Genomic DNA, 13,192 nt, shown 5'->3' with positions numbered 1-13,192 from the left:
TAAAGTAAATTAGCTTCACTCTAAAGTACTTTCACTTGAAATGTACTGTATCCTGTCCTTCTGTATAGCAGTTGTTACTAGTAATAAATATTTAGATGTATTGTTTTAGTATTTCCCGTTCCACTTTCTCATAAGTATACATTGTTTAGTCTCATTTTATGGTCTTAGATACTTGAGATTTTTTATGCAAACAAGTTCAAACATAATCTTTCGTTTGGTTTTATTTTTTAAACAAATATTTGCATTGTCATCTAGTCAGCTCTTTTACATCTTTATTAATTAAATCATTGTGATACCACATTTTTATGTAAAGAGAACATTATTTTATTATTTAATATCTAACATTGTGTTCCTTTCTTTGTTTTCTTTTTCTTTCTCTTCTACCATTGGATGCAATGCACTGGCACTAGTGAACTACAGCCCTCCCTTGACAGGGCTAGGAGTGCTAGTACCAACTGCTTGAGACCAGATACTAGTTTGCATTCACCAGAACGAGAAAGGTATAAAGTAAAGACTTATGAATTTCTTGTCATTTGTGCTGGTGAACTTTGTCAATTTTGTTTGTTTCTCCATATGAGTCTTCTACATGTCTGTACATTCATATCTGCTTTGGTATTTGTAGACATTTTTGCCCCTATACTCATATATGCCATGCAAATTGTGTGTTGCAGTTTATAATTGCTTCTGGCTTCTTCTTTTCCTATTTTTAGTTCAAGCTGATGCTATTGTTTACAAAAGTCCTCAGTATGCTGATAATAACACTGCAGTGTTAAGTGAGGTGAAGGAGCACCACTTGATTGTTAATCTTCATTATCATCTGCTACAATGTATTACTTTTATTTCTTGCCCATTCTGCAGATTGCAAATGAGATGGTGACATAAAATTTACAAATTATATCAATTAGGATGCAAATCGTTAGATCAAACTCTTATTTTTCAAATCAAAATTGTAATTTGTATAACAGTATTTACATTAATTTCCACAAACCAACCAACCAACTACATTATTTTCTTAATCTAATCTGCCATATCTATTGCTGTTTGTTTAAATTGTAAAGCAAAACAATTTAATTATTTTTGCACTATATAACACCGTATTTAGTTTACATACATTGAGCAACATTTTCAGCAATTTAAATGAAATATAGTTGCACTTGTTATGTTGAACAGAAACATTTAATGGATGCTTTCTGAACTTTCACCTTTAGAGCTAGTGTAGTTCAAAGTCACAGGGAAACCAAATACTATGGACAGATTTTGTAATTAGATGTGAGTATGTCTTAACAGGGAATTTTTGAATGTTTGCAGTATTTTTGTCTAAGAATTCTTGTTTTTATAAAGTGAAATCCTGACCCCCCCACCCCCCCACTGACGTGAAAAGTAAAACTCCCATTGGCTTCAGTAGAAGTAGGATTTAGCCCATGGTGTAAATACTCAAGTAATATGTAGGATAATAATGTGAATTTGCTCATCAATCAGTGCAGAAAAATGGGTTATTGAAATTATCAATTAGCACTGACCATTTTTGTTGTTGTTAAGTGATGAGAGGAGTAACAAGCAATCCATAACTAAGGCCTAGGATATTAATGTAAATTTTTTGTGTGTTTTTAGCAACAAAAATATTCCAAAAAATAGTTACATTTTCAAAGTAGGACTTGTGGTTTGCTGTATTAATTTCAAGGGAAATCATGCCACTAAAACACTGTACATCATTTTGAAAATTCAGGGAACAATAGCTGGTAACCATTAAAACATCTAGTTATGGGGAAAAAATCTTAGCTGAAAATTAAACCCGACTTGGGAGCTATGTAGAAGCCTCATGTTTCCATGAAGGGCAGGGTCCTCTAGGAGGCTAATATGAGGGGGAAAGGAGTCCAGGAGAGCTGGCTGTATTTTAAAGAAGCTTTATTGTGGGCACAGGAATAAACCATCCCGATGTGCAGAAAGAATAGCAAATATGGCAGGTGACCAGCTTGGCTTAACAGACAAATCTTCGATGAGCTTAAACACAAAAAGGAAGCTTACAAGGAGTGGAAACTTGGACAGATGACTAGGGAGGAGTATAAAAATATTGCTCGAGCATGCAGGGGTGTAATCAGGAAGGCCAAAGCACAATTGGAATTGCAGCTAGCAAGGGATGTGAAGGGTAACAAGAAGGGTTTTTACAGGTATATTAGCAACAAGAAGAGGGTCAGGGAACATGTGGGACCCTTACTGAATGGGAGAGGCAGCCTAGTGACAGATGATGTGGAAAAAGCTGAAGTACTCAATGCTTTTTTTGCCTCTGTCTTCAGTGGTGAAAGAACAGGTTAAGGAGTATTTAGAAAAGCTGGACATGCACAAGTCCATGGGTCTGTAACTAATGCATCTGAGGGTGCTGAGGGAGTTGGCTGATGTGATTGCAGAGCCATTAACCATTATCTTTGAAAATTCATGGCAAACGGGGGCAGTCCCAGATGATTGGAAAAAGGCAAATATAGTGACCATCTTTAAAAAAGAGAAGAAGGAGAGACTAGGGAACTACAGACCGGTGAGCCTCACCTCAGTCCCTGGAAAAATCATGGAGCAGGTCTTCAAGCAGGTCCATTTTGAAGCACTTGGAGGAAGCAGGAAGGTGATCAGGAAAAGTCAACATGAATTCACCAAGGGCAAGTCATGCCTGACTAACCTGATTGCCTTCTATGATGACATAACTGGCTCTGTGAATATGGGGAAAGCGGTGGACATGATATATCTTGACTTTAGGAAAGCTTTTGATACGGTCTCCCACAGTTTTCTTGCCAGCAAGTTAAAAAAGTATGGATTGGATGAATGGACTATAAGGTGGATAGAAAGCTGGCTAGATTGTCGGGTTCAACAGGTAGTGATCAACGGCTCAATATCTAGTTGGCGGCCGGTATTAAGCAGAGTGGTCCAGAGGTTGGTCCTGGGGCCAGTTTTGTTCAACATCTTCATTAATGATCTGGATGATGGGATGGATTGCACCCTCAGCAAGTTTGCGGATGACACGAAGCTGGGGGAAGAGGTAGATTCACTGGAGGGTAGGGATAGGGTCCAGAGTGACCTAAAGAAATTGGAGGAGTGGGCCAAAAGAAATCTCATGTGGTTCAACAAGGACAAGTGCAGAGTCCTGCACTTAGGACAGAAGAATCCCATGCACTGCTACAGGCTGGGGACTGACTGGCTAGGCAGCAGTTCTGCAGAAAATGACCTGGGGGTTACAGTGTACGAGAAACTGGATATGAGTCAACAGTGTGCCCTTGTTGCCAAGAAGTCTAACAGCATATTGGGCTGCATTAGAAGGAGCATTGCCAACATAATGAGGGAAGTGATTATTCCCCTCTATTTGGCACTGGTGAGGACACATCTGGAGTACTGCATCCAGTTTTGGGCCCCCCACTACAGAAAGGATGTGGACAAATTGGAGAGAGTCCAGCAGAAGGCAACGAAAATGATTTAGGGGGCTGGGGCACATGACTTATGAGGAGAGGCTGAGGGAACTGGGTTTATTTAGTCTGCAGAAGAGAAGAGTGAGGGGGGATTTGATAGCAGCCTTCAACAACCTGAAGGGGGGTTCCAAAGAGGATGGAGCTAGGCTGTTCTCAGGGGTGGCAGATGACAGAACAAGAAGCAGTGGTCTCAAGTTGCAGTGGAGGAGGTCTAGGTTGGATATTAAGAAAAACTATTTCACTAGGTGGGTGGTGAAGCATTGGAATGGATTACTTAGGGAGGTGATGGAATCTCCATCCTTAGAATTTTTTAAGGCCAAGCTTGACAAAGCCCTGGCTGGGATGATATAGTTGGGGTTGGTCCTGCTTTGAGCAGGGGGTTCAAATAGATGACCTCCTGAGGTCTCTTCCAACCCTAATCTTCTATGATTCTTGCCCATCAGGTTTTCTGCCTAAGTATGGAGTAGAAATTACAACATTGGTTGATGATGTCCTCTTAGTGAACAGTGTCCATGCTGATCCTTTGAGGTCTATCAGCAATCTGTAATACCACTGAACATTAGGTTTAGTTGAATTCCCTGTGGTCCCTAGCTAGAGTATATATCACATCACTCTGGGGTCGTTCTGTTTCTAGCTTTATTAGAAGTCCCATTGGATGGTTGTGGGTAGTTGTTTCTGTCCTATGGGATCTCTTGTGTGGGATGCCCACAGATTACAAATAGTATGATGCCTTTGTGGAAAATAATAAGATGACTTGGGCTGTGACTCCATCGACATACTGATGAGATACAGCTCTTTTAATCAGACCCAGATGGCATTTGTTTTTCAAATGCCTGTCCAATTTTGAGAGCAAGATGCAAAAGTTGAATTTAAAATAACACAAAAGCAATTCTTTCGGGGGTTTTTTTTGAGGGGGGGAGAATTTTCCAGGGATTTCAGATCTCATTATTTAATGTAGCTGTCCACTCTGCATCCAAGAGATTAGCAATCTATTAGCTATGCTGTACTTAATCCAGAGCCATATGTTGATTTTTTTTCTTATTTGCTTTGGTGGACTTTTTCTAGAATTTATTTGTAAGATTTTAATCAGCAGATACTAGTTACTCCATATATTGAACCATGGTTGGTTTGTGACCATCATGTCACTGTTTCTGAAGTACATTCTCCTTTTATGGAGAAGTGTAAATAAGGAACTCCTACGGTGGTATTCCAGATTTCCTTCACAGGAATTATAAATTGTGTTTGGGCTCCCTTTTGTCCCAGAAAATATAAAGTAAATGAAGTGTGAAATATGAAGTTAAAAGTGCCTGCACTTGCATTTTGAACAAGGTGATATGGGCTGTGTTTAGTGTACTGACAATAAAGCACTTTGTTTGCACATTAATGTTTTATTGGAAATAGTATTGATCTTTAAACTCTGCACAGTATTGTACTTCTCACCTTAAATGCTACATCAGACATTTTTAGTTCCTTAACAATAGAATATAGACTAAAATGTTCAGTGGCCTAGCCTTACTGTACAATCAGGAGATTGTACTGGACTGTAGGATAGTTTTTTATTATTCTTGTTTTTGAAAACTTTTTTTCAACATAAATTTGCAAGGTTTCATACAGTGAAGTTAAGCTCTTCATATATTGTACCTTGGTTGCTCTATGAGCATCAGGATGCTGCATCTGTATAATTTAATCTTAACATAACTCCATTTGAACACTGTCAGGTGGAATGCTGGCACTGGCTTTCTGCCCAGTCTTCCCATTAAAGGCGTCACTGCATGCCTTCCTCTTTACTTTATATGGCAATGGGTCAGTACAGATGGCAATCAGGACTTTATAGGATATGCCCAGAAAGCTTCCTTGTTCCTAAGGCTGCTTAAATAAATTGCTGTGCTGTGTTAGTGGTGGCAGAAAATGTTGAAATATACATTGCCATTCACTGCAACTTCATTTAAACAATTTGAATTGTATAAGAGCAAACTTTTTCATAGTTGACAGACAAGAACTACACAATTTGAAATTATTTGGGACGGGTCCTACTGGGAAACAATAAGGAAGACTGTTTAAAACACAGTGCCAGTGAATTGTAGGAGTAGGGAAGGGAAAGGAATGAGTTTGAGTATCAGTGGATGAAACCAAGCCACTGAGCCTAACTGCAGATTTGAATAGAGCAGATTACCTAGCCATGGCCCAAGGCTAAGTTAGCTCCCACTTTAAAAACTCTGGGCTAGTGAATGTACTTTGACTACATAATATATGATAGATAAATATCTATAAATAAATAATTATAGTAATAATAATGCCGAGGGTTTCTTCAGCATTTGCTCCTCCACTGTAGGTAACTGAAGGCAGAACCTGCCTAGCTGAAAAATATGAATTCTGTGAATTAGGCCTCGCCTATACTAGAAACATCTGCCGGTATGGTGCTGTCACTTAGAGGTGTGATGATTTTTTTTAAACACTTCTGTACCGGTAAAAGTCCTCCCATAGATGCAGTTATACCATAACTACATAAAAGAGCTTTTGCTCAGGAAACCGATACAAACATTTCCGGCAAAAGCACTTTTTGGCCTGTATAAGCTGTGTCTACACTAAGAAGGTTTGCTAGTATAACTATAGTGGCAAACCTTTTGTAGTGTAGACATAGGTAAAATTTTTGCTACATGTGAATAGCCTGGCTGTAGAGCCAAAATGCTGTCCACAGCTCTCTGTGGCACAGTGTGCTATAGAATACGCCTTAAGACTTCAGCACTTACTTGTTAATAGAATATTTTGACTGTCTATTAGTATTCATTTTGATTAAAATACCTGAGTGATTGAAGTTTCTATGAGACCTGCAAGATACGTAGGAATTTATATAGCAGACAATAACACCCTGAAACATAGATTAAAATGCTCCAGTGTCACCACCCCTTAGGCCTCATCTCAACAGTGGTGTAATAGGGGAGCGATATCCAAAGTGCCCGGACATGTCAGGAATGGTCTAACTATTACTTAGTCCTGCCTTGAGTGCAGGGGACTGGACTAGATGACCTATTGAGGTCCCTTCCAGTTCTACACTTCTGTGATTCTATGCTGTGCATTTATTGATCTGTATAAACCCTGCTGGTGTGCACTAAAGATTCCCTAGTGCACTTTAACATTGTGCTGTTTGAAACAGTACTATGTTCGAGCACACTAGGGAACCTTTAGTGCATACCAGCAAAGTCTACATGGACCAATTAATGTAAAGCACGTTAGGGTGCTTTAAAAATCCCACACCCATAGTCCACATTATCTCACTGTATAGACAAGCCCTTTGTTTTAGTATACTTTTGTCACTGTTGATCTGCCTACTGGCCCTGTTTTTTTCACTCTGTCACTCTGAATTCTGGTTTTAGTTTGGTTTTTAGTGGACCATCTTATTTCTATCTATAGATTTCTCTATTGCCAGACACTGTGGTATCTGTGACCCCAATTTAGGAAAGCACCTAAGCACATGCTTAGAGCACATGCTCGAGTGTGCTTTCCTGACTCAGAGCCTCACCACCCAACACATTGTACTACACTGAGAAGACACTAATCTTCATATAGGTCAGTTAGTAATATTTTATTGATTATTAATTGGTAATGTTATGGCCAATGATAGTTATGCAGTAATACCTGGTGACAGTTTTTATTTACACTATAGGAGCCCAGTCCTGCAAACAATTCCAGTCATAGTTCCATTAGTAATGTTTGTAGGTTTTGGCCTTAAGTGATTATTTAATGCAGGTCTGAGCAAATAAAATTGGGAACAAATCAAAGTGATTGAATTAAGTAGAACTCTCTGTATGTATATCTTACAACCAGGCTTTTCTATGTTCATATAGAAAAAGTAATAATATTGGCTGCTCTGGAATCATGACTTGATTGGGATTTTTGAGATGGTAAACTCTGGTGCCTTTATCTGGTCTCCATGACCTTATGAAATCCTAGGGTGTAGATATTTGATGAAATTCCCATGAATAGGTATTTATAAAATTGGAGCTATCATTTGTTCTTGACCTAATCGGCTCTATTCTGCTCCAGGATCACCATATTTTCATGCTTTTATAAAACCATTAATAAAACAAAACACCCTCTAGCATTAGGAAAGTAAGTGTGTTTATACTGCATGTTTTTTTAGAGTTGTTGTTTGAATGTGACTATTTGTATTTGAATTAATTACATAACAGTATAACTGTTGTTAATATTAGGTATGCACTATATTGTTTTTTTCCTCTCTTTCAACCAGTGTAGAAGAGTACATTGTTGCATGTTTGTCTGAATTGTAATGTTGCACATGCTTTGTACAGTATATAACAGGGGTGGCCAAACATACTGGCCCTCCGAGCCGCAAATGATAATCCTCAGAAGTTCGAAAGCCGAGGCGCACCTGCCAGGGGTCAGGGCTCGGGGCTTCAGCCCCATGAGAGGCACCTGATGGGGCACGGGGCTAAAGTCCCAAGGCACCCCTCCCCACTGGGCAGAAGCCCCTGCTGCACCATCCTGCTGCAAGGCAGAGATCCCAAGCTCTCCCCCAACCAGTCTGGTAGGTGGAGAATGTGGGGGGTCTGGGGAGCTCTGTGAGCCACTCTCTAACTGTAAAAGAGCCGCATGTGGTTCATGAGTCAATTTGGCCACCCCGGTATATAAAGTTAAGCGGCATTGAAATTTACGGAAAGAGAGCATGCTCTCAAAGTTCATAATGCATGATGACCAAAATTAGTAACATTCTATAAAAATGCAATTTAATATTTGTAGAGGATATCAGCATATTAAGGGCTTTGACTGAGTGCACTGATGCATTAACATTTTCTTTAACCCTTGCTTTGGAGAGAAAAAGTAGATAACTACTAACAACCTATTCCCTTTGGAATCTTTTAAAAGAGCTACTTAAATGTGAAGTGATGCTAAATCTCCCTGAAACTTTTGTTATTTGCATGTTCCGTAAGTGAAACACTGTTTCTTAATATATGGACTGGAAGGTTGCCTCAGAAAGTGAATTGTTCATGTAAAATATTACTCTGCTAACGTAAATATATATATATATATATATTTTAAATGATTTCTTGCCTGTATTTTCAAAACTAAGTAGTGTTAGGTTTATACTATATTATCTTTCCATTGTGACTGAGCTGTTCTATTGTTCTAAATCAAATGAGCTTTTGAAAGAAAAAAACTACTAAAAATACGAATGTTCCCCATCCCACCTACCCACACTGATTAAAGATTTTTTTTCTTTAATTTATAAAATCAATAGAAAGAGACTGGCATGAACTAATAAAACTTGGACTGCACATTTTTTAAATATAAAAGAAATTTTATAAATTTTCACTAGTCAAGGCACACAAATATATACTAATTAATTTCTTTACTAACATGCAAATTTACAATATTTACTATAAATATAACATTATTAGCTTGACTATTAAATAAGGATATCATTTATTTATTTAACTCAACAATAATAGTTAATATGTTAAACTTCTTAAAATATTAATTATACTTAGCAAGATTTGTGAGAGCTTCTTGCTCCCAAGTGTCTTACCTTTTCGGACAAGTTAACTTCAATTTAATGAATCTCATCTCATCTTTTCTACCCGTGTCAGCTATATAAAGGAATTAAACTCAGAAGTCAATAGTGACTGATCCTGCCTTTTAAAAATGTGTTGTCTGTCTCTGTAACAGTGCTCAGCAACAAAAGAACCTGGGATGGATGGTGTCACAGGCTCTGCACCTAGAAAATAGTCTTTGATGGGCATGTAATGTAAAGAGTAAAAACACGTGCTTGTCACCAAGGAAGCATTACCACTTTTGGAATATGTAATATCCTCCATTGCTGCATAACCCAAAAAACTTTCAGAGCTTCTGTGTGTTGGCAGCCCCAAAGAAAATTTTGGACTGCACATAGCCCTTCCATTGCAGATTGAATAGGGGTCCCTACAAGCTGATGAGTAGAGCAGATGGTGACATAGGATGAGCTCTAGGAAAACAGATCACTTTATGCCCCACATCCTGCAGTTAGCAGTGTAACATGATGCTTTAATCCCCTTAAGGGTCTCTTTGTAATTTAAAACCACTTTTTTTAATGGAAAAATTTTGTTCAGTGCAGAGTTAATGGGGGAATAAACCCTTGGAAAAATGAAAGAGGAAAATAACAGCCGATCAACACCTGAAAAGTTCTTCTAGTTTATAATTCCAACTTCTTATATGAATAACAGGTTTTTAGATTTTCTAGCATTTGAGAATGTTTGAAATACTGTATATGCCATGAAAATTATTTAAATCATTCTAAATTGTGCATGCTTGTACACTCATAATTGTTTGTATAGTGTACTGCTATATAGACAATATACCATAACAAACAACCATAAGAATAGTGTATCCAAATTTTAAAAAAGAAATTAGAAACAAGAATTATTATATTAAAAACAATCAATTTCATTACTTTTTGGGGTACTTTTCCAGTCTCAATTCCCATACCTATTTTAATTTTTTCACTCACTAAATATTTTTTTCCTGTTTTATTGAATGGGCAAACAGGGGTAGATGGTCCCCCTCCCTAGAGAGGAGACGACCTACTAGTCCCAGGATTCATATCCAGCATGCATCTCCGGAGGATGACAGGTACTAGCCAACTCCTCCTAACTGAAAAGTGGCTTACTGCATCTTGCACTCTGAGAGAAGTATAACAAAGTTTTAAAAAGATCTTTAATAAACTTTAACTATGACAAAACCAAAGTGTCAGCTCAAAGTACATCTCTGCATTTTGTCGAATTATTGTAAAGCACCTAGGAATGTGCCCCAGTCAAGTCTTCTGATTGTGTGAACATTCCAAGGGATAGTTTCTGAAATCAAGATGTCTAATCTGATGTAGAAACTTCCATATTAATGGACTCTTTATTCTTTTTTCCCCCTATTTCTGTAAATGTCGTTTTTTTTCCCCTGCGGTGCTTTATAATATATTAATAGCTGTCAGGGAGCCTATTTTATCTTTTTTTTTTTTTTTTTTTTTAACCTTTTTTTTTTTTTTTTTTTTTGCAAAATGTTTAGGGGGGGGGGGGGAAATCAGATACACAGAGAGAGAGGCTCTGTGGTATATATTAATTGGTATATATAATAATTGGCACGGTTATGAAATTCATAAATTAAGGTTATCTTCAGGGGACAGGTTTTCCCTACAAGGTAGGTTTTGACCAATAATGCCAGTGCTTTGGATCCACTTTATATGCTGATTTGCCAGTTGTGATGAATGTAAACACCTTCCATTGTTTTGTTTCTTGCTCTGGTTTTCTTATCCAAATCAGTTTTGATGCCTTATTGTATTTGTAATAGTAACATTCTTCTCATATGTTGTCATTTCTTCTACTAGAGCCACTTTTTAAATCAAAGCAATTATTAATTCAGCACTTTGAATGTAACGCAAGAGCAAGATTTATTTTCTACCCTTTAAACCCTGATGTGTTACAGTAAATCCTCTCATTCTTAATTTTTAAAAAATGTTTATGCAGCTCTTATGAGGTTTAACTCTCATGAGTACAGTATACAAGTAACATTACAGTTTCTGTAGTGCTGGTATTCTCTTTCTGCTTAAGAGCACCTACATTTATGCCATAGTCTGTTTTGCCTTGCCTTGGAAATATTGCCACCAACTTTAGTGGGAACACTAATTGGCCTTTAGTTATACCTGGATTCCATTTCTGTGTGCAATAGTATGTTTTTAAATTATCACATGAAGTTTTTTTTATTCCAAAACTGACTCCATCTTGCAGTCACTGCATACCTAAACATTTCATTGACTGTAGTACTGGGTCCAATGTGATCTTTGTTTTGGTATTTTGATACTTCCAAAAGGACATTATCAGCAAAGATAGTACAATTAGTAAACATAGTCCATATTTATGTAACCTAGTGGATGGTTTAGGTAAAGAATTAAGTAGAAGTTAGGGCCTAAGTTAGCCTAAGTATAGAGGAGTATGGAAAATTGGAGTTGCTAGTGTGAGAAAGTTGGAGATAAGTTGGAGACAGCAAGACAGGAAATTTGAATTTAGCAAGGACATGATCTAGGGTTATATTGCTGCGATGTTTTGATTATAACTGGTTTGAGCAAGGTTTTTAATAAGTGTTTTGAGAATTTTGGAATGTTGTATTAACATGCTATCTATATTGATAGTATGGGAAGGATATTCATGCAGAAGTTAATTTAAATAATGTGTAAGGTAAGGAGCCAATAAGGAAATGGTGGAAATATAATTATGGTAAAGGGTAGTTTAATGTTAATTAGTATTATAATAGATTGAAAAAGACATAGCCTTGCAACATTGCAGGGGAACGCTAATTAACTGTTAGGTTTCAGGATTATAAGGCTGTACTTCACGCTGTTGTCAGTGGACTAATTACCCACTGATATACACTATTTCATCTTTGAACATATGTATAATTGTAGTATTGTGTAAGTAGTAATTGCATGCCTGTTTGCTTACCTAATCATTTTCCTTTTGAATAAAGTCTGCTTGTATTATTTAAAGTGTTTCCCAATGGTCCTCTACTAAACAAATTTTCTGTAATTACAGAATTTTCTATAGCCTGAAAACTACCTGAAAACTAAATTGGGGTTTATTACACCCTTATCTTTAGCAACTTAATATTAATTTGGAGCATTTCAAGATAAAGGTTACAAAAGGTTACACTTTCTAAACGATGGGCATTTTTGAGCAACTCTTTCCTCTCATTATAATAGCCCTTTGAAGTCCATGAAAAGTCTCTCATTGACTTTGGTGGATCAGGCCCATCCTGAGTAGGACTCCCGGGAGAAATCCTGACCCCATTAACATCAATGGTAGTTTTGCCACTGACTTCAGTGGAGCCAGCATTTCACCCTAATACTACAATCCTTTCTTAATCATCTTTATTCTTGTTGTCATTGGGACAATGCCTGAGGACTTCAAGATTGTAACCATAGAGTGTACTCCTGTCGTCTGTTTTTCTATCTTTGTTATAATAAGTATATTACATTAAACTGTCTGCATAAGAGGAAAATTGTTAAAAGCTTTTAAATCATAAAAAAATTGTAGTTTAATTCTCAGTTTGATATATGTGTCTTTCTATAGACATTGTAAGAAACAGTAAGAAGAAACATTTTTGTTTCTTTTCATGTATGTCTAGTTGGTGTGATTTCCTGGCTGAGGTGCAGAAAAAGGCATGCATTAATGCCATACCCTTTTTGCTACTCAGATGCTGCTCATTTACACTTTCTTCTGTCTCCATGACAGACAGAAGTTACAGCAACTTAGGCTCTTTTACACATCCAGTAGAGTGTGGATGTCCAACAAGTAGGTGAGGAGTCCAATTTACACAGCCTACTCATCACCTCTGAATTTGGCCCTAAGAATTTAAAGTGGTTTAACTTCCTTATTTGGGATAAAATATGTTTATTCAGTACTTAGGTGTAGATGAACCTTGGGGTACTTGACTAGTTTCTTGTAACTGAAACCCATTTCCTGATCTGTTCCCAACAGTTATTCAGTTTTTAAATACACCGCACTTCCTTGCCCATTAAGCAGGAGACTTTTGGTGCAAAGGAGTGGGACTGAGTATGGTGATACTCTGCTTATGTAGTTGAGCCACAATCCCAGGGCAACTGTATATTTCTGCTAGAATGATCAACAGTGAAATAGTTAGAGCTAACATTTTATATAAGCCAGTATTCCTTTATTTCTTTTTCTTTTCTATTCAGTTCATTTTGT

The 13,192-nt window shown here is 37.3% G+C and overlaps 1 protein-coding gene across 25 annotated transcripts in view; it reads left to right on the top strand.

Moving 5' to 3' along the window:
* RIMS1 (regulating synaptic membrane exocytosis 1) overlaps positions 1-13,192 on the top strand; it is a 484,827-nt gene that overhangs the window by 324,326 nt on the left and 147,309 nt on the right. For 14 of the 25 annotated variants that reach the window (XM_026654647.1, XM_026654716.1, XM_026654749.1 and 11 more), the window contains one exon: positions 411-500. The exons of 7 other annotated variants lie outside the window; for them this stretch is intronic. In XM_026654647.1, the coding sequence (XP_026510432.1) occupies positions 411-500 (90 nt within the window). Of the gene's footprint in view, positions 1-410; positions 501-9,989; positions 10,074-13,192 lie in introns of all 25 variants that reach the window. 4 more of the 25 variants (XM_026654643.1, XM_026654646.1, XM_026654683.1 and 1 more) reach the window with 1 other exon arrangement.

The sequence above is a fragment of the Terrapene carolina genome, unplaced genomic scaffold (assembly GCF_002925995.2).
Source record: "Terrapene carolina triunguis isolate 2854851 unplaced genomic scaffold, T_m_triunguis-2.0 Scaffold42, whole genome shotgun sequence".
Classification (NCBI taxonomy): domain Eukaryota; kingdom Metazoa; phylum Chordata; order Testudines; family Emydidae; genus Terrapene; species Terrapene triunguis.
The sequence above is the reverse complement of the archived record's forward strand: the minus strand, read 5'-3'. Positions and strand labels throughout refer to the sequence as shown.